General features: G+C 38.7%; 1 protein-coding gene across 1 annotated transcript in view; it reads left to right on the top strand.

Annotated features, from left to right (window-relative positions):
- The window catches only part of GARS1 (glycyl-tRNA synthetase 1), a 39,498-nt gene that overhangs the window by 14,232 nt on the left and 608 nt on the right, over window positions 1-24,658 (top strand). The window contains 10 exon segments of the mRNA XM_017877730.1: window positions 650-795; window positions 3,179-3,328; window positions 6,657-6,819; window positions 7,870-8,034; window positions 12,325-12,432; window positions 13,253-13,398; window positions 17,162-17,247; window positions 19,753-19,862; window positions 22,667-22,760; window positions 23,466-23,656. Of these exon segments, the coding sequence (XP_017733219.1) occupies window positions 650-795; window positions 3,179-3,328; window positions 6,657-6,819; window positions 7,870-8,034; window positions 12,325-12,432; window positions 13,253-13,398; window positions 17,162-17,247; window positions 19,753-19,862; window positions 22,667-22,760; window positions 23,466-23,656 (1,359 nt within the window).

Raw genomic sequence — 24,658 nt, 5'->3', positions numbered from 1 at the left:
CTTATTTATGTAATTTCAGATTCTTGCCAACTAATAACTGTTATAATTGAATAAGAGGTATTTTGCTTTATCTTTCATTTTGAAACAGTGACTATATGAGTTTTAGGTCCCAGAAAGATATTTTGTTTCTCTCTTGATAAATGGAAAGTGTGTAAATTGGTTGTGGGCTTTTATTTTATTTTATTTTTTTTTTGAGACGGAGTCTTAGTCGCCCAGACTGGAGTGCAGTGGCGTGATCTCGGCTCACCGCAAGCTCCGCCTCCTGGGTTCACCCCATTCTCCTGCCTCAGCCTCCGAAGTAGCTGGGACTACAGGCACCGGCCACCACGTCCAGCTAATTTTTTTTTTTTTTTTTTGTATTTTAGTAGAGACGGGATTTCACTGTGTTAGCCAGGATGGTCTCGATCTCCTGACCTCGTGATCCGCCCGTCTCGGCCTCCCAAAGTGCTAGGATTACAGCTGTGAGCCACAGCGCCCGGCTGGTTATGGTTTTAATGTGGGTGTCCTGAAGGTTAGGTTAATTGTGATGTTCCTAAATTTTGTGTGAGTTGCATAACAGTGGATTGATTGCTAGGGTTATATATAATACTTTATATCTTATGCCTTGTTTTCTTTGTCTTTTACACTAATTTCTTTATATGTCCTTTAGCTTGATAACTATGGACAGCAAGAGCTTGCGGATCTTTTTGTGAACTATAATGTAAAATCTCCCATTACTGGAAATGAGCTATCCCCTCCAGTGTCTTTTAACTTAATGTTCAAGACTTTCATTGGGCCTGGAGGAAACATGCCTGGGTGTGTATCACTTATTGTTTACCTGTTTATGTAATGAAGTTTTTAAAATTGCTTATAATAAAAGGTAAATATCAATGTTATGAAGGAAAAACTTTTAAAAAGTGATATACAGAACTACAGATGAATATATTATGGAGAAATAATGGCAGAAATGTCTTACTTTAAAAAAATTCTTTCTGAATATAATTTCTGTTTTGGTATATATGTATTTTTTTTTTTGCCATAAAATAGATGTAAAATCTCTGATCACTATGTCTTCTAGTTATAGCTGCATAGGGCAGAAGGGACAGTTGAAGAATAGTTTTGAAAGCCATTGAACTTATGGCTGAAGGATACTTTAGAAACCATTTAGTTTAGCCTGACACTGTCCAATGGAACTTTCTGCAGTGATGGAAATTTTCTGTAATCTGTGTTGTCCAGTGTGATTAGCTACCAGCCACATTTGACTCTTGAGCACTCGTAATGGGTCAAGTTCTTCTGAGGCACTGAATTTTAAAATTTATTTCATCTTAATTGAAATTTAAATAGACATGTGACTAGTGGCCTACCATATTGGACAGCATAGGTGTAGCCTGTTGATTTGAAAGATGTGGTTTTCACGGATAAAGAATATCTGGTTAGTTTACAGTATGATTCAGAATTGGAATCTTTATCTTCTGATTCCTTGTCCACTGTTTAACAGACTTAGCCAATGTTCCCTTTCATAGCTTTAGATATTTTTCTTATGTTAGGGTAAGAGAGTAAGTTTTTGCTACATGAGCTAGATAGATCGTGTTTCCCAGAGGAGGAACTGAAGAATAAGGAAAATTAATTGTGGCAAAATGTGTCACAGTTAATTATTCTAATGAAACATCAGGTTGATTTGGAATATTTCGTGGAAAGAGGCCAGTGGCAAGCCTTTCATTTTGGCCATATGTACAGAGAGTCATAAAACAAGATATAACCTGTGACCCAGACGTTCCATTTCTGGGAACTGATCTAAGGAAATAATTCAGAAGGAAAGGAAACTATACTCACAAGAAGTATATAAACTGAAAGTAGAAATAACCTATTCAGTAATTTGACAGTGGTTAAACAAATTATAGTAAAGTGGATTAGTTTAGTATAATATTCTGCCACTATTAATGTGAGAAATTGGTACTATTATTTAGAAAATGGAACAGTATAAAATATAAATAATACATAATTTTATACATAGTAACTGTAAATATGCATGTAAACTTTACTTACATTTGGATTAAATCTGGAAAGGGCCATAAAAATCAAAAGAGTTTGTCTGTTAAGTAAGCAGAGGGTACAATTTTAGGGTTTTTACCCCTTGGTTTTAAAGTTATTTTAGTAAAATACTTATTTTGAAGTAGGCCATTGGGAGCACTTCCTTAGTGGATGTTTTGCACAGGATATTTCCTAGGAAACTGAGAGGGCAGTGGCTTTAGTAGTGTATTTGCTTGACTATATCTTCAAAATACAGAGAAATGCGGAAGCCTCTGGTTGAAAATATAAAATACTGCAGAGAATAAAATGATTTGAAAAACATTGAAAATTACCTGGCTTGGTGAGGTGATAGTTAGTGATAAGTGAGTGCTGATGTTAAATGTGATCCCATACTGATTTCTTTTTAGCCCCTCAGTTAAGTTTTAATATGTGGGTTAACAGGGCTAAACATAGGCGTAGGTATTATTTTCCAGAGGATCTAACATTGTCATCTGCCTTCATGTACATGATGACTTAGAAGACATCAGGGGTTTAAGGGGCTCTATGGGAGAGGTGGTGTTTTTTTTTGTTTGTTTTTTGAGATGGAGTTTCACTCTTGTTGCCCAGGCTGGAGTGCAATGGTGTGATCTCGGCTAACTGCAACCTCTGCCTCCCGGGTTCAAGCGATTCTCCTGCCTCAGCCTCCTGAGTAGCTGGGATTACAGGCATGTGCCACCACGCCTGGCTAATTTTGTATTTTTAGTAGAGTCGGGGTTTCTCCATGTTGGTCAGGCTGATCTTGAACTCCCAACCTCAGATGATCCGCCCACCTCAGCCATCCAAAGTGCTGGGATTACAGGTGTGAGCAACTGCACCTGGCCTGAGGTGGTGTTTTTAAATTATTTTTATTTCTGCTTTTTGAGAAATGAGGTTTTGACTCACTGGTGTAATTAAATGAAATGGCATTGCCAACAGTAGTATTGCCACACTAATTAATACATTTTCTAATATTTGCTATGAAAATGTTTGATACTGAGGAAAATATTTCTAAAACTTCATTTTAGGGCCTGTACAACTTTGTCGTGAAAATGGTATATTTAGGACTTTTAGGATTTGTATCTAGAATTTCAGGATTGTTGGAAAACATAATTTATTTCTTTGTAACAGACTGATTTACTTAAATTTATAGGTACTTGAGACCAGAAACTGCACAGGGAATTTTCTTGAATTTCAAACGACTTTTGGAATTCAACCAAGGAAAGTTGCCTTTTGCTGCTGCCCAGATTGGAAATTCTTTTAGAAATGAGATCTCCCCTCGATCTGGACTGATCAGAGTCAGGTACTGCTCAGGTTACTCTTACAAATTAGTGAATGACCTTGGCATTGCATTGAAAATGAAAGCTTGCTATATTGAAACAATTCTGCTTCATAATCCCGATTATGAATTTATTTTTGTCTTCTCCAAAAATCATGTTTTACATTTGGAATCCTCTAAATGTAATCTCTAGGATGACAGGCAGTTTTGAGTGACAAAAGTGAACTTGAAGGGAAAGGAAGGAGGATGGAGAATATCTTAAATCTCACCTGCTCCAAAATTACCTTTTTCCTTGTTCATCATATATTTCGAGGGTGGTAGTATCTTGATTGTCTAAACCAAGGCATTCTGGGCAATGGTGATGTGTATGAAAGTGTGGAGTGGGGATAGGGTAAAAGTTATGACGGGAGGATTGTTCTAGGTGTCTAGGGCAGACAACATTGGTAAAGTTGGGGTGAGGATGTATCAGTAACCAACTAGTGTTCTGGACACAACCTCCGTCCAGGTATTTGGGGGCCTGTATGACAGAAAGGCCAGCAAGCAAGCTTACCCTCATCACTCATGTTCACTCACTTGCCTCTATTCAATTAGTCTACTTTTGTCTGATCTATCCAGGGTTGTATGGGAAGGCATATTGGGGCTGGTGAGTTCCACATTTCTTTAGAAATTTGTTATGACTTAGCTGTTTATGACTTAAGCTTTTTGTGATTTCTATACATGTTATTCCTGGTACCATCTCTCAGTGTAATACATTCCATATAAAATATGAGGTGTAGCTAAACATAACTTTCTAAGGCCCCAAAGTGTTTTCCCAGCCCCAGCGCCCACCCATTTCCTATCTTCTCTTCTTACTCACTGTAATTACAGACTTGAGTCATAACATAGCCCAGTCACTGACTCTGAATCAAAGCATCCACAGCACCTGCCTCATCTTGTTAGTTCCCATGATGCTGTCTGGGAGAAGATGCCTACGTTCTGTGCAAACTGTATCTCTAAGGCCCTTCAGGCTTAGAGATAGTTTAGGAAGGAGGGACTTACAGAGGAAAGAATGTGCACAACTTAGAGAAAGTGGGGGGAAGGACCCCGCTGGGCTTTCATGTAAAAAGAGGAGGTCATCAGAAACTTTAGCCAGGTATGATAGCAATGAAAAATTTGTCAGATTTGAGACTTCGTTTTATTCCCGGTGTCTGAGTGTTTTTTTGTTTGTTTTTGACTGTTTCAATATCTAGCAAGCATGCCTTCCCAAACTGAGGAAGCTGTGTAAGACTGACCTTGTCTAAAGCCATTGTTACGAAGAGGGTTTACACAGAGTAGCTATGGGAAGATTATTGAGAAGGACTGAGAAGTAAGGCAGTGTCTGGGGCCTGTGCAGTAACAAAGTGGTGGGTAGGGAAACCAGCTTGGAACTTGGGAGTGATCTCAGGGGTTAACTGGTGGAAAGGCTCTGGGGTTTCTCAACAGTGTATTCTTTGGTCATTTTCACTTCAAAGTGTTGTGTCTGAATTCTGGCTAGTTTTGTTATGTCCCTTGCAAGTTCCTGACCAGAAGGCCACTAATTTTTTCATGAGTCAGCATCCTCCTGGCTTTGTTCCATGGTAGGACATGTAGTGTTCTGATTCTTCTTGATGGCAGAGTTCTCTGGTGATTAATCTTTGCATAGCTGTATTTCCTTTTGTTAGTTTAGGGGTATTAGATTGTTCATATGAAGATTTTCTAAAATTTTATTTTATTTTGATTGACTTGTCTGTCTTCCTAGCCTGTATATATTTTAGTTCTCTATAGTTTCAAGTATAGTCTCTGAACTCAGATACAGTTACTCAGAATTCTGATGATTCCTGCCTCCTATCTATGAGCTGAGATTATTGATGAGTAAATTTTGTTTGATTTGTATGATTTCAAGTCACACAGTGTGGTGCTTTGATATGCTTAAACATTGTGAAATGATTACCACAGTCAAGCTAATTAACATAATTATCACCTCACATAGTTACTTTTTTTTTTTTAGTGGTGAGATCTACTTAAGATCTACTCTTTGAGCAGATTTCAGGTATACGGTGAATCATTAACTATAGACACTGTGCTGAGATTTGTGACGGAACAGGTGGAAAGACTTTGACAGCAGCCTTTTGGAGATTCTAAACAGGGCCCTTAATTTATCCTGTCCCACATTGTAGATGTTCAGTCGCTGTCAGCCCAGTTACAAGCTATGTGAGAACAAACATCATGTTTGTTTCTCTCACATTTATATGGGCACAGAAGATGTTTCCTAGTTGTTGAAAGACAACTAAAACATAGGTGCTGCAGGACCAAATAAGAGACACTATTAAATAAAATTTAAAAATTAAACCTCTTTTGCAGTATATTTCATGTATTTTAGGATCCATTTAAGCAATTTTACATTACTTGTAAAACATCTGCGATAATCATGGAAGTACACCAGAAAATGTGATTTTTCTTGAAAGAAGAGAGATTGATTTTGACTCATAAAATTAACTTGAAACACTTTCCCCCCAAATAGCTACTAAATTGCATTCAGAGAAATCTCTTTGGGAAACCATTACAGTGTGCACTTCATCGTTAGGTAATTAGCTTGATGTTAGCTTGTTCAATTCATGCCTTATGTCCTTTGCCTTGAATAACACTTTATTTAAGAAACTCTTACTCCAAAGAAACCAGCTGTATGATGCCATTATCAGTCATTTACTTTTTTGTAGCAGTAAAAAAGAAGAAATCAAACTGCTGTGAAAACTGAAGAACCATTTCATTTTGCTTTTAATTTCCCATTCTTTGAATAGGATGAAGAACTTCATTTAGTGTATACTTATAAAGACTTGCTAATGCTTTAAGGAAAACCATTTTATCTGGATGTCACTATTCAATGTCTTATTTCTTATTTTACATGTGATATTTGCGTGTGTTTTCCTAATTTAAAAAACTGTATTAATCTGCCTTTAACAAGTTATTTTCAGTTAAAAGTAATAATCTTTTTGAACGTAGCTGGAGGGAAGGAATTAGTACTTCAGAGAAGTTAGATCATGTTTATTTTAAATAGTGAGTAATAAAATTTTCATTAATGTGTTTAAAAATAACAACCTTCACATGTACCCCATACATTTGTAGAAATATAATACATCAAAAAAATAAAAATAACAACTACCTAGACAAATTTAATTCAAAATTTTTTTGGCCATTCCCTTAGGAAACCAACTTTCTGTTTAGTGAAAAAGATGACTGTAGTATGGAGCCTTTATCACTAGAATGCAGTTGAAAATAGGGGCCTTATTTACTGTTTGTTTTATTTTTTTTTTTGTAGTTAAATATGCAGATTTATTACTTATGTTTTTGCTTTCAGAGAATTCACAATGGCAGAAATTGAGCACTTTGTCGATCCCAGTGAGAAAGACCACCCCAAGTTCCAAAATGTGGCAGACCTTCACCTTTATTTGTATTCAGCAAAAGCCCAGGTCAGCGGACAGTCCGCTCGGAAAATGCGCCTGGGAGATGCTGTTGAACAGGTAGGATTCTGGAGGTAACTTAACTTAGATTGTGCCTGTTCAGGGTTTGCAGTAATTAGCAAATTCTATGTGTTCTGGGTGACAGAGTATTTTATTTTGGCGGTCATTTGCTTTTTATACAGAACTTGGTTTTGTACAGAATTTATTATACAGTATTATTATAGTAAGAGAAAAATCACCTGAACATCTCAATTTGTGGGCCTTGGGGCTAGCATGAAAAAAAAATGTTTAGCAGAGCACTTGGAAAATAGATCTTGGTTTGCATTGTGCCTCACCAATCTGACTCTCAACAGTATGTACTTCTTTGGGGGAGACAGAATTGGACCCACAGAGAGCAAGCCCTCTGGGTTTCAGACTCTTCTGTATTCATAGCAGTGGAATAAGGCCTTGCATATAAGCACTTTGTAAATATTTGCCTGGAGAAGTGAGTGCATGAAAACTTGCCAACAGTAGCTGCTGTCCACCAGTGGAATGAGTTGCCTCGCGGAGCAGTGAGCTTCCTGGCCCTGAAAACATTCCTGGCAAGATTGGTCCATAGCTTGTCAGCCACTTTGCAGAGAAGACCTCTGCAGTGTATGGAGATGGGGCTAGATGTTTTCTAAGGTCCTTCCAAACACTAAAATGATTATGTGTACTCTATGGGGTTCACAAATTTCAGTGGGTAAGGATACATTAAAATCCCCTCAACATGTCTCATTACTTTGGTTAATTCAGAAGGGAATGTCTTTGCCATTCTTTAGCGTCATTATGAATATTGTTTTTAGTACTGTAGATTGAGAAGGTATGAGGTACTGGGCTGAATTTTTGCTTACCCACTAAGTATGTTGGACAGATTTTGAATAACTCCATTATCATCATCTTGACATTAACCCATTAAAAAATAACCAAGATCTCATTCTGAGTATTTGAAATTGTTTTGAAAGCAAGATATAATAGTTTGCGTTGGGTTTCAAGTATTTTTCAGTAGGAGTCAATGGAAAATGGTATCTTGGCTTTCAAATTAATGTGTGTTTTCTTCCTCCATGCTTGCTTTCTTACTGGTTGATTTAGGGTGTGATTAATAACACAGTATTAGGCTATTTCATTGGCCGCATCTACCTCTACCTCACGAAGGTTGGAATATCTCCAGATAAACTCCGCTTCCGGCAGCACATGGAGAATGAGATGGCCCATTACGCCTGTGACTGTTGGGATGCAGAATCCAAAACATCCTACGTAAGTGGAGTGCTGTTTACCATGTGGTTTTCACATTGTTAACTTAGGAGCCCAGGTATCAAAATGGATTTTTGTGCACTTTATGTCACAGAGGAACAAAGGGAAAAGAAAAGAGATCTTTTCCTGAGCAAAATGGAAAAAGCAGTTGCCTCCTGCCTTTTTATGTGTCCTAGAGAGCCCGTTGTAGTCTTAGACAGCTGAGAGAAAGAGTTAGTTGATGATGGGACAGTGCTGATGTGTACACTAGCTGTACAGTGTGTTGGCAGTGTTACCGGCAATATCCTAGAGTGGATCTAAGACACGTTGGCCTCTCCTTCCTGGCAAGAATCCCAGCAAACATTGGAAATGGTGGAGAGGTTGAGTAAAGAAAGTCATAGTGCTCTTAGCTCAATGAGCTATGTGGTAACTTTGGGGAATATACTAGTTGATTCTGATCTCTTGCTTAAGTATTACCTTTCTCAAATGTCATGTATTTAACTCAAAATTCACAGACGATCTCGAGGTACTCTCCTGCCCCTGTGCCCTGTCACCCCTCCAGCCTCCACCACCAAACATGAACATCAGTACTGAAGCTGAGGGACGAAAGGCATTTGCGTATAGGAGATGCTGTCTATACTGGTGGCAGGAGGAAATGTGGCATCTAAAACAAGGCTGAGAGTCTTTTGGCATTTCCCTTCTTGGGTGTTAGAGAGGCTTCCTCACCTGCATGGAAAGAGACTTTATTCTAGTCCAGGGTCATTTGTTCCACTGTACCCTTGGTTCAGTTTTCACTCTTTCTTTCTTTCTTTCTTTCTTTCTTTCTTTCTTTCTTTCTTTCTTTCTTTCTTTCTTTATTTATTTATTTCGAGACAGAGTCTTGCTCTGTTGCCCAGGCTGGAGTACAGTGGCCAGATCTCAGCTCACTGCAAGCTCTGCCTCCCGGGCCTACACCATTCTCCTGCCTCAGCCTCCCGAGTAGCTGGGACTATAGGCGCAGTTTTTACTTTTTAAAATGGCTTTCTTTTATGGATTTTGAAAATTAAAATCAAAATCAGTCATATTTTAAAAGTAACGGCTACTTTTTTTGAAACAAAAGGAAAAAATAATTCTGAAGAATATTATGTAGAAAATGAAGCTTCCAGTTATGTGCCTCTCCCCAGGTGTTTTATGTCTCTTCTTTGTATTGAGCAGACATTTTCTATAAAGGACCAGATGGTAAATATTTTTAGCTTTATGAGTCTTTGTCACGTAACTTTGTTGTTTTTTTACAGCTTTTAAAACATGTCCAAACTGGCTGGGTGTGGTGACTCATGCTCATAATCCCAGGACTTTGGGAGGCCGAGGTGGGAGGATTGCTTGAGCTCAGAAATTTGAGACCAGCCTGGGCAACATAGCAAGACCCTGTCTCTACAAAAGTACAAAATTAGCCAGGTGTGATAGCACGCCCCTGTAGTTTCAGCTACTTGGGAGGCTGAGGTGGGAAGATCACATGAACCCAGGAGGTTGAGGCTGTAGTGAGCCGTGATTGCACCACTGAACTCAAGCCTGGGCGACAGAGTGAGGCCCTGTCTCAAACAAACAAAAAAAGATCATGCTTAGCTCCATGGTCTTGGGTATGTCTGCCTTCTCTAGATGATTTTTCTATGTGTTCTAACACACACATGCATAAATGCATAATAATCTGCATATGTTTATAAATGGCTATTAATGATGTTGTTTTTAATATATTCTTTTCCCTTGTGGAATTAGGAAAGAATTACTGTAATCTGTTAGGATTTTCTTAGCAAGCTTACTTGACATATGTCAAAATGATAATAGTAATTATTCTTAGGATTATGGGTGATCACTAATTTCTTTACACTTTTAGATTTTCTGGGACTTCTTTTATTTTCGGATCAAACCAATAAAATGTTTTCCTTTTTTATGAGAAAAGATTATTTCTTTTCTTTTTGTTTCATACCCAGCTCCTTCTTTTAGTTTGCTCTGACTCTAATTTCAGATTAAACCAGATGTTGTTCTTGCTGTCTCCATTAAGTAATTTGCTTAAGTCTCACAGCCAGTGAGTGGTGAGGCTGGGATATAAACCTGGCTGTCTGACGCCAGGCCCATGCTCTTAACAGTTATGCTGTACTGCTTTATAAACCCCACTGTATGCCTTCTAGTCCTTATCTGAGTGCTACTGTGAGGCTGGGGATCAGAAAATGGAAAGTCACTGGAAAACAGGGCTAAATGAAACAAGAAGCTCCAGAGTCCCAGATGCTCTTAACGAGAGGGAAGAACTCCCTTAGAGAGTTTAATACTTTTGTGTGCTTTATATATTTTTTTTAATAAAAAAAGTTACCATTGTAGTTAATGCCACACTAATCCTCTTTCCCTCCAGAGAAGTAATCGCTATCCCAACGTTGTTATTCTCAGGCACGTTTTTGTAATTTTACCTTTTAGTACATAAATGTTAGTTGACATCTTTGGTAAATTATAACCACCAAACTGTATGTTTAAGAACATAAGTATATTTACCAGTCGACATGTATAGGGAATGTCAGATTGCCAGATTGCATGTTTTTAGGCTTTGTTGTTTAATTCCTTTTGTTTTGTGTTGGAGTTTCTGAGCTCATATGAGTTTTATATTTGCTTGCTTTATTACAGACACCCCATGTGATAACATGGGCTTGGAAAGCTTAATAGTTTTGTCTTTTTTCTTTTTTTGAGACAAAGCCTTCCTCTGTCACCCAGGCTGGAATGCAGTGGTGCATTCTCCGCTCACTGCAGCCTCTGCCTCCTGTGTTCAAACGATTCTCCTGCCTCAGCCTCCCGAGTAGCTGGGATTACAGATGGATGGCACTGCACCCGGCTAATTTTTGTATTTTTTGTGAAGACGGAGTTTCTCCATGTTAGCCAGGCTGGTCTTGAACTTCTGACCTCAGGTGATCTGCCCGCCTCAGCCTCCCAAAGTGCTGGGATTACAGACATGAGCCACTGTGTCTGGCCAAGCTTAGTAGTTTTGATGGTTTAGTTCCCCCAAACTCTTTGGATCAAGGGCAAAAAAAAAAAAAAAAAAAAAAAAACGAATCTTCGTGAGAAGGACTAACTAGATATCGACCAAAATAAGCTCTTTACAAACTCTTTTTCTTATTGAAATAACGGGTTCTTAAGAGTTTGTCATAGTTGGGGTTGCTATAAGAAAGTACCACATACGGAGTGGCTTATAAACAACGGACATTGATTTCTCACTGTTCTGGAGGCTGAAAGTCAGAGATCAGGGTGCCAGCATGGTCTGATTCTTGTGAGGGCCCCATTCTCAGTCGCATACTGCCAACTTCTTGTTGTATCTTCACATGGTGAAAGAGGGCAAGAGAGCTCTCTGGGGTCCCAGATTCCAGTGATCAGGGCTCCATCCTCATGACCTAATCACCTCCCAAAGGCACCTCCTCCTAATACCATCATGTTGGGAGTTAGGATTTCAGTATATGAATTTTGCCAAGGACACAAGCATTCAATTCATTGCAGGTTCTTTGAAAATAATTAAAATTTTGCTTTTTAAAAGTATCTTATGTATGTATTTATAAGACAGGGAACCTGGCATCGATGTGATCATAATGCTCTTATATAATTTTATTGTGTGACCTAAACTTTATCCACTCTTATACTGAGTTTTCTTTTGTTCAGTAAAGAAAGTGAATTGAATCCAAATGCCCACATTTATGGCAAGCTGAAGTAGGTGTTTAGTCAGCCATCTGTCAAGTTGTGAGAACAGTAGGTACTTCATCCAAAGAATTATGGTTTCTGCCAAGTTCATTTTGATTCCTGTTCACAAATTTGAACCAAATTTACAGGCTTTGTCTAGGTTCACATTTAATTTCCGTAATTAAATTCCAGAATATATTAGTTTACACCGCAGACTAAGTATGACAATATAAATCCACCCAGAAAGGAAGACTATTTTGTGTACAGTGTGAATTATATATTTTTTCTTTCTTTCTTTTTTTTTTTTTAAAGATGGGGTCTCACTATGTTGCCCAGATTGGTCTCAAACTCCTGGTCTCAAGTGATCCTTCCACTTCAACTTCCCAAGTACCTGGGATTACAGGCGTGAGCCATCACACCCAGATCCGTGTGAATTATATTTTATAGGTTTATTAGCTGCCTGATATATGAGGCTATTCCCATTTCAAATATTTATAAAATTTGAATGAAGATTATATAATCGAATTATCCTTGAATATATGAAAGGGTTATAATCTGCATGCATTTGTGAATGAACCCAATGTAAGTAATAAGTAAGTAATGTTTTTATTGATTATATCTTTTTAGGGTTGGATTGAGATTGTTGGATGTGCTGATCGTTCCTGTTATGACCTCTCCTGTCATACACGAGCCACCAAAGTCCCACTTGTAGCTGAGAAACCTCTGAAAGAACCCATATCCTTTCTGGTCACTCCAGAAACTCAGGATTCACATGTGAACATCTTGCTAATGACTAAGTCCAAGTCTTTACCGTGTTCTATGGATAAATGGAGATGTTTTCAATACCGTAGTAACACTTGTTTAAACCTATTATTTTACCTATCTCTTTGTTCCTTTCCTGTTCTCTGCACTTGTAGTCTGACGTGTGCCCACTCAATGTTTGGCCTTTAAAAGAAGCATATTTAGAAAAATACTCTGAATATCTTTCAGAGCGTTAATAGTTTTTCTCAGCTGTTTCCAAAATGCGCTTCACACCTGCACCTACCTACATGCTCTTTAAATAAAGAGTGCCTGGTGAAAGCTTTTTCCATTAAAAGATGAGTGCCATTTGATAGTAGATGAAATAATAGTTTAACTCACTTGGTCTGAAAATCAGCAAAATAGAAATTTTCTTTCTTTACTAGGCAGTGAAGTTATGAGCTGATTTCTTAGGGGTAGGTCAGTGACAGGAAATAGATCTTGTTTTGGGCATTTTAGAAATAAATTCTTATCAGAAGTTCTTATGCCATGGGTTGGGTCATTGCTGATTAGATAATATCTCTTTTTTCTCGCTGTAACTGGAAAAGTTTCTATTGATGGTATTAATTTTGGGTGAGATTTGCCTGAATGATTTTGTGGACAGGTGTTTCATCTTGCCTTAAAATCAACATAAACAGGATCTGGAGTACTGATAGAGAGCTGGGGTGGTTTTAAGTTGTTGACTGATTGTTTTCAGGCTCGTTTTCTGAAATACTGAGGCAGTGCTGTAGTTTTGGATTCCTTGACTACTTCATACAAAACAGTCAATGTTGTTCAGTTTGAACCCAATAAGGGAGCAATTGGTAAGGCGTATAAGAAGGATGCAAAACTGGTGATGGAGTATCTTGCCATTTGTGATGAGTGCTATGTTACAGAAATGGAGATGCTGCTGAATGAGAAAGGGTAAGATTTCAGATGTTTAGTCTTCCATGGGCTCCAGTCAGTTGTGTCTTCTGCCAGGTTCTGAAAGTTAGGGTGTGATTAATTTCTTAAGATTTTTTGCAGGTAAGTACTGTATCTTGGCTGCATTTGAAGGACTGTCTTTGCTGAGATTTTGGCATTAGAGCCTGGAAAAAGATTTGAAGTAGAATATAAAGATTTTTTTTTTTTTTTCCTATTAACTTTCTTAAAGAGACTTACCCAGCCAGGAAGGGTTAGAAACTACATCTACTATCTCTCAGGTCACTTCTCCTTTTTGGAGGTTTAGAATACTCTCTAATTGTTTAAGCATGAATATAAACAATAGAGAAGGCAGGGCATGGTGGCTCACACCTGTAATCCCAGGACTTTGGGAGGCCGAGGCAGGCAGATCACGAGGTCAGGAGACCATCCTGGCTAACGCGGTGAAACCCCATCTGTACTAAAAATACAAAAATTTAGCCGGGCATGGCAGTGGGCGCCTATAGTCCCAGCTACTCGGAGGCTGAGGCAGGAGAATGGCGTGAACCTAGGAGGCAGAGCTTGCGGTGAGCCGCGATCTTGCCACTGCACTCCAGCCTGGGCAACAGAGCGAGACTCCGTCTCAAAAAAAAAAACTAGAGAAAAGTCTTTAAAGGAATACAACAAAATCCAGCACTGAACAATGTAAAATTTTCAATATCCAGCAAACAATAAAAATTACTATATATATATATGAAATAGCAGGAAAATGAGGAGTAAAGTCAGTTGAAAGAAACACCTAGAAAAAACATGATGCGGTAAATACATAAGGATGTTAAAGCACTTACTATAAATATGCTTCATGTACTCAAGGGTGTAAAGGAAAACATGAACATGTGAGGTGAGAAATGGAAAAATATATGTGTAATATGGATATAAACACATGTTTTTTATATATATAAACAACATGAAACATTTAGAGACAGTATCTCAAATGAAAATGTCACTGGATGGGATTAACAGTAGATTAAACATTACAGGAGAAAGGTCATTGAACTCAAAGACATAGCAACAAAAACTATCCAAAATGAAGCATAGAAAAAACGAGACTGGGAAAAAAATGTCCAATAGGACAATATCAGACCATCTAATGCATGTGTAATTGAGAGCCTAGACAGGGCATATAGAAAAAATATACAATAGCTGGAAATTTTCCAAATTTGATGAAAACAATAAAACTACAGATTGAAGAAGCTTAGCCCCAAGCAGGATAAACACAAAGATGACCATATGAAGACACATGAAAATCAATAGCTAAAAACCAGGGATGAAGAGAAGAACCTTTAAAGCAGCTAAAGGGGAAAAGACTCATTACATAAAAACAAATGAAGATAAGAATGATTAGAATTCATATCAAAAACTATGCAGATCACCATATAATGGAATGAAATCTTTTAAAGTGCTTTAAAATCTTTTAAAGTGTTTTAAAATTCCTACGCCCAGCAAAAATATCTTTCAAAAATGAAGAGGAAATACTTTAAGACCAAGCTTGTCCAACCTGCAGCCTGCAGGCTGTATATGGCCCAGGATGGCTTTTGATGCTGCCCAACACAAGTTCGTAAACTTTCGAAAAACATTATGAGTTTTTTTTGCAGTTTTTTTTTTCTTTGCTCATCAGCTATGGCTAGTGTTAGTGTATTTTACTTGCAATCCAAGACAGTTCTTCTAGTGTGGCCCAGGGAAGCCAAAAGATTGAACACCTCTGTTTTAGACAATCCAGGGCTCTGAAAGTGCATTACCAACAGACCTCCACTATGAGAATTGTTAAAGGAACTTCTTCAGGCAGAAGTATGAAAGTTTAGATCTACCCAGAAGACTTAAAAGATCTAGAAATGATAAATATGTGGGTAAATAGAAATGGCATTTTCTTTCTCATCTCTTAATTTCTTTAAAAGATAATGGAGTATTTAAAGTAAAAATAATAATACAGAATCTATAACTCGTGGAAGTAAAATGTATGCTATCAATAGCACAAAGGGTGGGAGCAAAGAATTAGGAATATACTCTTGTGAGGTGTATACATTATATATGAAATGGTGTAATGTTACTTGAAGATAAACTATGATAAGTTAAAAAATGCATAGAGTGAACTCTAGAGCAATCACCTGGGAAAAAAAAACACAAGAAAACAAGGAGTGTAACTAATAAACCAATAGTGGAGATAAAGTAGAATAAGAAAAAATATTCCACAAGAAGATGGGAGAAGAGGAAAAGGAACAAAGAACAGATGGGACAAAGATGAACTCTTGCAAGTTGAAGATATCTGTTTCAGAAAAATTTTAAAACATTTCTAGTCTTCTAGAATTAACACCTATTTATACTAAAACAATATCAAATCCCATTAAAATGGACTAAGTTATATTACTAGTTAAATATCATTATCCATAAACACAGTTTGCTTTATTACTTATTCTCAAGTAATGGCTGTCTCCTTGTCAATTGCAACTCTTTCTTTTTTTTGAGATGGAGTCTCACTCTGTCACCCAGGCTGGGGTGCAGTGGTGTGATCTCAGCTCACTGCAACCTCTGCTTCCCAGTTTCAAGCAATTCTCCCACCTTAGCCTCCCGAGTAGCTGGGACTACAGATGTGCACCACCACACCTAGCTAATTTTTTGTATTTTTAGTAGAGACAGGGTTTCACCATGTTGACCAGGCTGGTCTTGAACTCCTGACCTCAGGTGATTCGCCTGCCTTGGCCTCCCAGAGTGCTGGGATTACAGGCATGAGCCACCATGCCTGACCCAATTGCAACTCTTTTATAGCTGTTCACTATGATACACTTAGACTGTGCTCACAGAGAGGGTGAATATAACACTGTGTATGTAATGGAATCTTTAATGTATGCACACACAGACTTCAGACAGAATAGTAAAAATGGAAGAATTCAGTGAACACCAGTCAGATGAGTCATGAAATTATCACAGGTGGAAACAAGCAAAATGCAGTTGTTACGTATGCCAAGTATCCAGCTTCCGAGTCAACCACATGAGGGCTCTCTATCCTAGCACTGAATTGCTTGGGAGGCAAGAGAAATCCAAATTGATACTCAAAATGTGAGGAAACACCTCCTAAGCTGAAATACAGGTATTACATGAAACTCTTTATAAGGGTGAATTATTATAACCTGAAACTGAATGGGTATATCTCAGGACACAAATACATGACAGCCAGTGATTTTGGGGGGGATAATATTTTATGTTGCCATATGAAACAGAAACATTAAACTTCTTTTAAACTGATCTTCATCAACACAAATGTCAAAATTTATTTTGAAAATAGTGTGGGCATTGGACTGTAAAATTACTTCTGTAAGATGACATGCTGGTTCATTTGTACATTTGTTGGGACAATAATGAGAACCCTTGTGTTTTTACCAGCAGGCTTATTTCTGACAAAGTTGTTATTATTCTAAAACTGAATTTTCAGAAAGTTGTTTTTGGTTTTACCTTGATCTCAAAACCAAAGGCATTAGTCATTAAGTTACTCGTGGAATTTTATGAAACTAGTCAAAATTTGGTGTATCTCCTCCAAATGGTGCCATTGTTAGAATAATACTTAATTTGGTGTTCCTTATGAAATAATTTAAATTTGACATCACTTATTGTATCTGGAGAGTTGATCAAGTTATAAAAATAAAAAGCAATTTAGCAATCTACAAAATTCCTTTAAATTAAGGCATGGGGTGCCTGTTTGAACTAATACAAAATGTATTTTGTTTCTTTGTAGGGAATTTACAATTGAAACTGAAGGGAAAACATTTCAGTTAACAAAAGACATGGTCAATGTGAAGAGATTCCAGAAAACACTATATGGTAAATTTGTAAAAATGATAAACTAAAAGTCACTGCTCCCTAAAGCTTTTGCTGTTGTTTGAGACAGGGTCTCGCTCTGTCACCCAGGCTGGAGTGCAGTGGCACAACTTCTGCCTCCCGGGCTGAAGCATTCCTCCCTCCTGTCTCAGCCTCCCAATTAGCTGGGACTACAGGAGCACACTACCATACCCAGCGAATTTTTGTATTTTTTGTAGAGATGAGGTTTTTGCCATGTTGCCCAGGCTGGTCTTGAACTCCTAGGCTGAAGCAGTCCACCCGCCTCGGCCTCCCAAAGTGCTGGGATTACAGGCATGAGCGACCACGCCTAGCCCTCATTCCCTGTCTTTTTTGGCAAAATAACTTGTTAAAAAGTCCTTTAGGGGCCAGACGCGGTGGCTCATGCCTGTAATCCCAACACTTTGGGAGGCCGAGAGCGGGTAGATCACGAGGTCAGGAGTTTGAGACCAGCCTGGCCAACATGGTGAAACCCCGTCTCTACTAAAAATGCGAAAATTTTGCCGGGTACAGTGGCTCACGCCTGTAATCCCAGCATTTTGGGAGGCTGAGGTGGGTGGATCACGAGGTCAGGAGATCGAGACCATCCTGGCTTACATGGTGAAACCCCATCTCTACTAAAAATACAAAAAAAATTAGCTGGGTGTGGTGGCGGGCACCTGTAATCCCAGCTACTCAGGAGGCTGAGGCAGGAGAATGGCATGAACCCGGGAGGCAGAGCTTGCAGTGATCTGAGAGCATGCCACTGCACTCCAGCCTGGGCGACTGAGCAAGACACCGTCTCAAAAACAAACAAACAAAAAATACAAAAATTAGCTGGGCGTGGAGGTGCGTGCCTGTAATCCCTGCTACTCGGGAGGTTGAGGCAGGTGAATCCCTTCAACCCGGGAGGTTTGCAGTAAGCCGATATCGCGCCATTGTACTCCAGCCTGGGTGACAGGGCGAGACTGTGTCTCCAAAAAAAAAAAAAGCCATTTAGACCAGTGATGTTTCATGCTTTTTTAAAAGTTAAGAAGATGATTTTTTTTTGTAGAACAAATTATGTGAATCAGGCAATGAGCAATTTGGAGCATATATGAAGGATGCCGAAGTTTATTTGTGGCTGAATTGAAATTCCTGGAAACAGAATAGTAGTGGGTGTTTGAGAAGCTACTGCCAGTGGAGAGAGTGAGCCTTTGTTCTTGGCCTGTCTTGTAGCCAGGCTTCAGTGAGCAGTGGTAGGAGTAAGCAGGGGCTTCTCCATCACGCTCTGGGGCTTTGTAGCCACGATCCTGGCAGCTAGTTCAGAGCTGCACATCACCATTACTCAGATACCACAGAAGGATGGTGGGGAAATGCCTTGATCGTGGTTCTAAAATATTACTCTTTATCGTAGACAAACAGGATCTCTTTTCCCCTACATGTGTGAGTTTTTGGTTCCAATGATCTCATTTCCCAAACAACATGAACTCTCCAAGGTTATGACCAGTTATCTTAGACCTGGACAGTGCTTAGCAGTGCTTCTTCCTTTCCACATAATAAGTAATAATTATCAATATATTTCCTGTGTATACCACGGGTGTTGTCTTACCCACAGGAAGAGCTGTAGGCCACTGTAAGATGTCTTTGATGGATTGCTGTTCTTTGAGCAAACTCTTCCCTAAGGGTGTCCTGACCCCAGAACGTTGGTAATACAATGCCAGTAATTTGGTTCTGAACAAGTTCTCATCAAGATAACAAGCTAAAAAGTTAAAGAAACACAAACTGTGTAATACTTTCTGTGTGTAGGAATTGTTTTTGTGAATTTTGCCAGCTGTGTTAGATTTTAAATTCTAGTAAAATCTTATTAAAAGCCTTAGATTTTTTTGTGCTTTCTGGGTAGCCAAGGCAGGTGATAGAGACAAAGTGTAGCTGCTGCTCTTCGTAGTTTGCCAACTGGTGAAGAAATATTCTGGTAACTCAGATTTCATTTTTACACAGTATAAACAGAATTTGGTGAAAGGTTTTTTCACTCTAACTTTCTGTTCAGAGGCATGTTTCCTATTAGCAAATAGTTTTTAGGTATGTTCTGGTTTCTTTGTTCTAATATACAGAGATAAAAAATCCATCTAGAATAGAGATATTTTTAGTGCTAAGATTTTTTTTTTTTTTTGAGACCAAGTCTCGCCCTTGTTTTCCAGGTTGGCGTACAATGGCACGATCTTGGCTCACTGCAATCTCCGCCTCCGGGATTCAAGTGATTCTGCTGCCTCAGCCTCCCAAGTAGCTGGGATTACAGGCAACTGCCACCACTCTCAGCTAATTTTTGTATTTTTGGTAGAGACGGGGTTTCACCATGTTGGCCAGGCTGGTCTCGAACTCCTGACCTCAGATGATCCACCCACCTCAGCCTCCCAAAATGCTGGGATTACAGGCGTGAGCACCATGCCCAGCGAATTGTTTATAGAGAGAATCTGAAATGCATTATGTGGTATTTAAGAGAATGTTACTGAATTTCTATCTCTTTCGCAGTGGAAGAAGTTGTTCCGAATGTAATTGAACCCTCCTTCGGCCTGGGTAGGATCATGTATACGGTATTTGAACATACATTCCATGTACGAGAAGGAGATGAACAGAGAACAGTAAGTTGTCATGTAGTGTGCTGTTATAGTGTCAGAAAATAAAAATGTTCTGAATTACATTGTGAAGTACATTAATAAGACTCTAGAATGATCAACTAGTTATTACTATAATCTACTAGTGCTATTAACATTCATCTTTGCTTAAGTTTTTATAGACAAACCACTTTCCTATGTTATCTTATTTGAGCTTTAGGTTATTCTAGAAGCTATTGTTTTAGTTGCCTGGTGCTCTCTATTCTGAGACTGAACCAATTACTTTGGGGAACAATCTATATTATGTCAATGGAAGGAATGATACTTTCTGGATATGCTGTGTTTTCAGAAATTTGAGAAGGATGAGATGACTCATAGAATTTAGCCAGACCACTAAACTCTATCTATACTCTGGTAAAGTATCAAAGGGAACCCTCTCAAACTGCATAAAATTGTCTGGGGTACTTTTGGGGTAAAGATGTGAATTCCTAGGTTCTACTCTGGAGATGCTGATTCACTAGGTCTAAGACCCAGGAATCTGGGTGTTTTAATAATAAGAACCCTGGGTGATTTCACTGTGAAAGCTTGACAGATCGTAAATGGGATAATAATCTGGGGTATATAGCCTTTCCTAGCATTCAAGTATTGCTGAAGATAGAAGTTTATAAGAAGTCTTCATCAGCTCCATCAGAATTTTTAGAAATTCTAAAAACCAAATTTTCTTTTGGTTCTGATGCTTCTGAATCACTGCTCCTTGCCTTCTTCCTCTCTATCTCCTTGCCTTACTTCACCATTTTTACCTCGCCTCTGCCTGCAGAAGTTACACTCCTGGTCAGATTGCTAGGAAAGCCAACCAGAAGAATGGTTAAAAAGGAGAGGTTGTATATGTCAGGCTAATTGAAAGAAACTGTCATCCACTTGGCCATTCTAAAGCTTGAGTGTATGTAATGTTAGACATCAACCCTGTGGTTCTTTCTAGGACATTTAACCTTGAAGGATGAACTAGTGCATTCTCGGCAGCAGTACTTCAGTCTGACACACTATTGTAATACATAGCTAATAAAGTTAGTATTGTACTCTCTGCCCTAAAGTTGCATCTTCATTTCCCAACCTTGAAGAAGCAGCCCTAGTCATTCAACAGATTGTAAGAACCTGGGCTAGGCCCCAGGTATACAAACATAAGGCTTGGTTCTTTTTGAGAAATGATATCAAACATAACTGCATGTGTTCTTTTTAGATGTCAAGTCTGCTTCAAGCTTTTCTGCTTATTTTCTAATACAAAGGTTTTAGAAAATCTTTTAGCTGTTCTTTGAATCTAACAATATTAATATAACTAGAGCTTTAATAGAAATTTCGTAAGGGCTAAACAAGAATAAATTAGTCACAGTGTTTTATGAATTGCGTGAATTCCCATGATGAAGAGAAATTTGATTAGACTGTGGGAAGCCAAAAATGCTTCTAAATTATTAGCACCTAGTTCCTCAATCTATTTGCCTATAAATTTCATATAAAAACATTGCTAGTGAAATTCTAAAACTATTTTCTATAAAGGCAGGTCCCTATTACTGTCTCATATTAAATAGAAATATCACACGATGGAGGAAGGGAATATAATTCTGAACCTTCTGTGATGTGAGCAGCAATGTTAGTGGAATACAGGCCTTACTTAGAGTGGGATATTCATTGCTTGGCATTAAAGGTTAATTGAACTTTGGGTAAGAGGCTAAACTGGAATCTGTGTCATTCATTATTTTTATGGGACAAATTTATTCTGTGTTTTTGCCTTCAAGTGAACCTTTTGTACAAGTATTAAGAACTGCCTTCAGTTCCCATTTCCAACCCAAAGTAGTAGATTGGTTTGCCTTCCACAGAATATTTTTATTTTCGCTTTTTTTTTTTTTTTTTTTTTGGTCTCGCTTTGTTGCTCAGCTGGAGTGCAGTGGCATGATCTCAGCTGACTACAGCCTCAAACTTCTGGGCTCAAGCAATCCTCCTGCTTCAGCCTCCCGAGTAGCTGGGACCACAGGTGCGCCTCACAATGCCCAGCTAATTTTTTAGTTTTTGGAGAGATGGGGTCTTGCCATGTTGCCCTGGCTGGTCTTGAATTCCTGGGCTCAAGCAATTATTCTGCCTCAGCTTCCCAAAGTGCTGGGGTTACAGGCAGGAGCCACTGTGCCCAGCCTTATTTTTGCTTTCTTTGATTTCTGAGTTACTCAGAAACTATTTCAGGGCAGTTTAAGAAGGCTGTATGTACTTTTTAGTGTAGGCATATGGAGCATCTTTTTTGTTTTGTACTATTGCTTTTGGACATACGTTTGTGAGCTAATTAAACTTTTCTGTTTCACTTGGTCACTAAGGCTCATAGGTTCTTTTCTTGAAAGACAGAATGGGCTTTTGGTTTGGGACACTGCCACTTGTTTGATGATTTAGGTAGTCTCCACAGAAAAACTGTCTTTTATGTGGGACCAAAAATTACCGTCTTTTGTATGTAGTAGCTTTCAGAATGCTTTCACATCATTTGACTTTTTTAGTAACGGGTTTGTGAAGCAAGCAGAGCAGGTGGTAGAGACCTGCTTTTTAGATGGAGAAACTAAGGCTTAGAAAGAGAGTTCATGAGTTGGCCAAATTCGGAGCTGAAACCAGGTGTTTCTGATGCTGGTTCTCCTGCTTCTCTTTTGCCATACTGCTTTTCATGTCATGTTTTCTGGCATTTGGGTAATGATGTTATGCTTGAACACTTGCTGAATATTAACCTCTTTTGGTTTGGTGTATTAGCATTTAGATATTTACGAATTAACATATTTGGATTTTTTTCTTTTTAAATCATCCAGTTCTTCAGTTTCCCTGCTGTAGTCGCTCCATTCAAATGTTCCGTCCTCCCACTGAGCCAAAACCAGGAGTTCATGCCATTTGTCAAGGAATTATGTAAGCAAATTCAATTGGGTAAACTCCATGGGAACACCATCAGGAGACTCAATCTTAGGAAATATATCGTTTATTTCAATAAAAATAGAGATTGAATAATGAATATAAATGATTTTATAAAGAGTACATGATTTTAGCCTGTACTCTTATTTCTAAGAGAGAGGGTATGCTTACTCAGATGTTTTATTGTGGCGTTTGAGTGAGTCAAGGTAGGACCCAAGAGTCAGATTTAAAAATTATTTCCTTCTCATACTGACCTTGGTGCTCAGTTCATCGAGGGAACGCAAGTGGAGTGTAGCAACCCTAGTGGATCTACAGCCACGGAATCCACGGCCCTGAAAGGAATCCTAGTGGTCATCTGGCACATCCCACTTATTTCAGAGTCGGGAAGTGGGGAGATTCCATTGACCTGCTCAGAGCCATAAAAATGGAGGTGGTGGAGTCAGGACTCACCTTCTGGCCTTGGCTCTTGGTCCTATATTTGTTCCCCCTATAGCTGTATCAGATGGAGGTATGCGTGAAGATTTGGATTCTCACAAGGGATTTATTAAACTTTAGGGATGTTTCTTTGTGTTGCAGCTCAACTTGTTGCTGTCTTGTCTTGGTCCCTTTTATAAGTCTCCTGAGCTTGTAAGACAGTAGTTAGATAACACTGGGCTTAACTCCATTGTTCTATATTTAATTTACTTTGTTTATTTTGGATAGCGGAAGCCCTCACCAGGCATGGAGTGTCTCACAAGGTAGACGATTCCTCTGGGTCAATTGGAAGGCGCTATGCCAGGACTGATGAGATAGGCGTGGCTTTTGGCGTCACCATTGACTTTGACACAGTGAACAAGACCCCCCACACTGCAACTCTGAGGGACCGTGACTCAATGCGGCAGATAAGAGCAGAGGTATCTGGCCTTCTCTTTGGCATTTTTAGCCTTAGAAATGTATACTGCTTCTTACTGATTTGTGTTGGATTTTGATGTGTATATGCTCCTTTTCCTTTTTTTTTTCTTTTTAATTTTAATGAACGGCTTCTATCAGACAGAGCCCAGATTCTCAAGTCCCCCTGGTTTAATTATGAAAATATCCATTAGGACTTCTCTAATATTTTATAACCATTTGTATTGCTCTGGGCTCGTTCTCCAGCAGTTTGCTTTTATACTTGTTTGTTTATTGGGCAAGAGAAATATGATGCCAAGAATTTGTTGCCATAGTTTTATTGGTAGGCTTTTGAGGGGTTAGACATTTTAATTTTTTATTTTTACAGACACATATACATGTGTATGTATAAACTTTTCCGTGTTCAGATATTGAAAACAGTGAGTCATGTTTCAGTAATTTTGGTCAATAGGAAGGCAGTAATGGAGATGGTAGAAGCACAGAAGGGGAAGGATGGGTGGTAAGGGAAAGGAAAGAGTAGCTGCTCTAATTGACGTCTCCCTGCCTAATTTATCAACTTTGAGCACATATTTCAAGTGCCTGTTCCGTACTTAGCTTGGTACAGATACTAATAGGGAAAACAGAAGCAAAAGACTACTTTTTTTTTTCTGAAGGAGTTTATAGTCTAATCCAGAAGTCGTGAATTTCTAGCTTGACTTTTTAGAGACCATCTGGCTACTCTGGACCTGTGTACCCATCTAGGTGTGGTTCTCAAAAGTGTAGTCCCTAGACCAGCACCATCAGTATCACCTGGAAATGTGTAAGATAAGCAAAACCTCCCCAGACCTACTACATCATAAACTGGGGATGGAGAGGCAGTGGGGGCAGGCAAAACTTTTTTAGTTTTAACGAGACCTCCAGATGATTCTGACGTGCACTCGAGTTTGAGAACCATTGCTGTGTGGCAGCCAGTGTTTGATTTTGGCTAAGGAACAGTGGCCTCCTTCGTCAGAGCTCTCCAGTTTGCC

The sequence above is a fragment of the Rhinopithecus bieti genome, unplaced genomic scaffold (assembly GCF_001698545.2).
Source record: "Rhinopithecus bieti isolate Rb0 unplaced genomic scaffold, ASM169854v2 scaffold_429, whole genome shotgun sequence".
Lineage (NCBI taxonomy): Eukaryota > Metazoa > Chordata > Mammalia > Primates > Cercopithecidae > Rhinopithecus > Rhinopithecus bieti.
This window is presented reverse-complemented; position numbering and strand designations above follow the sequence as displayed.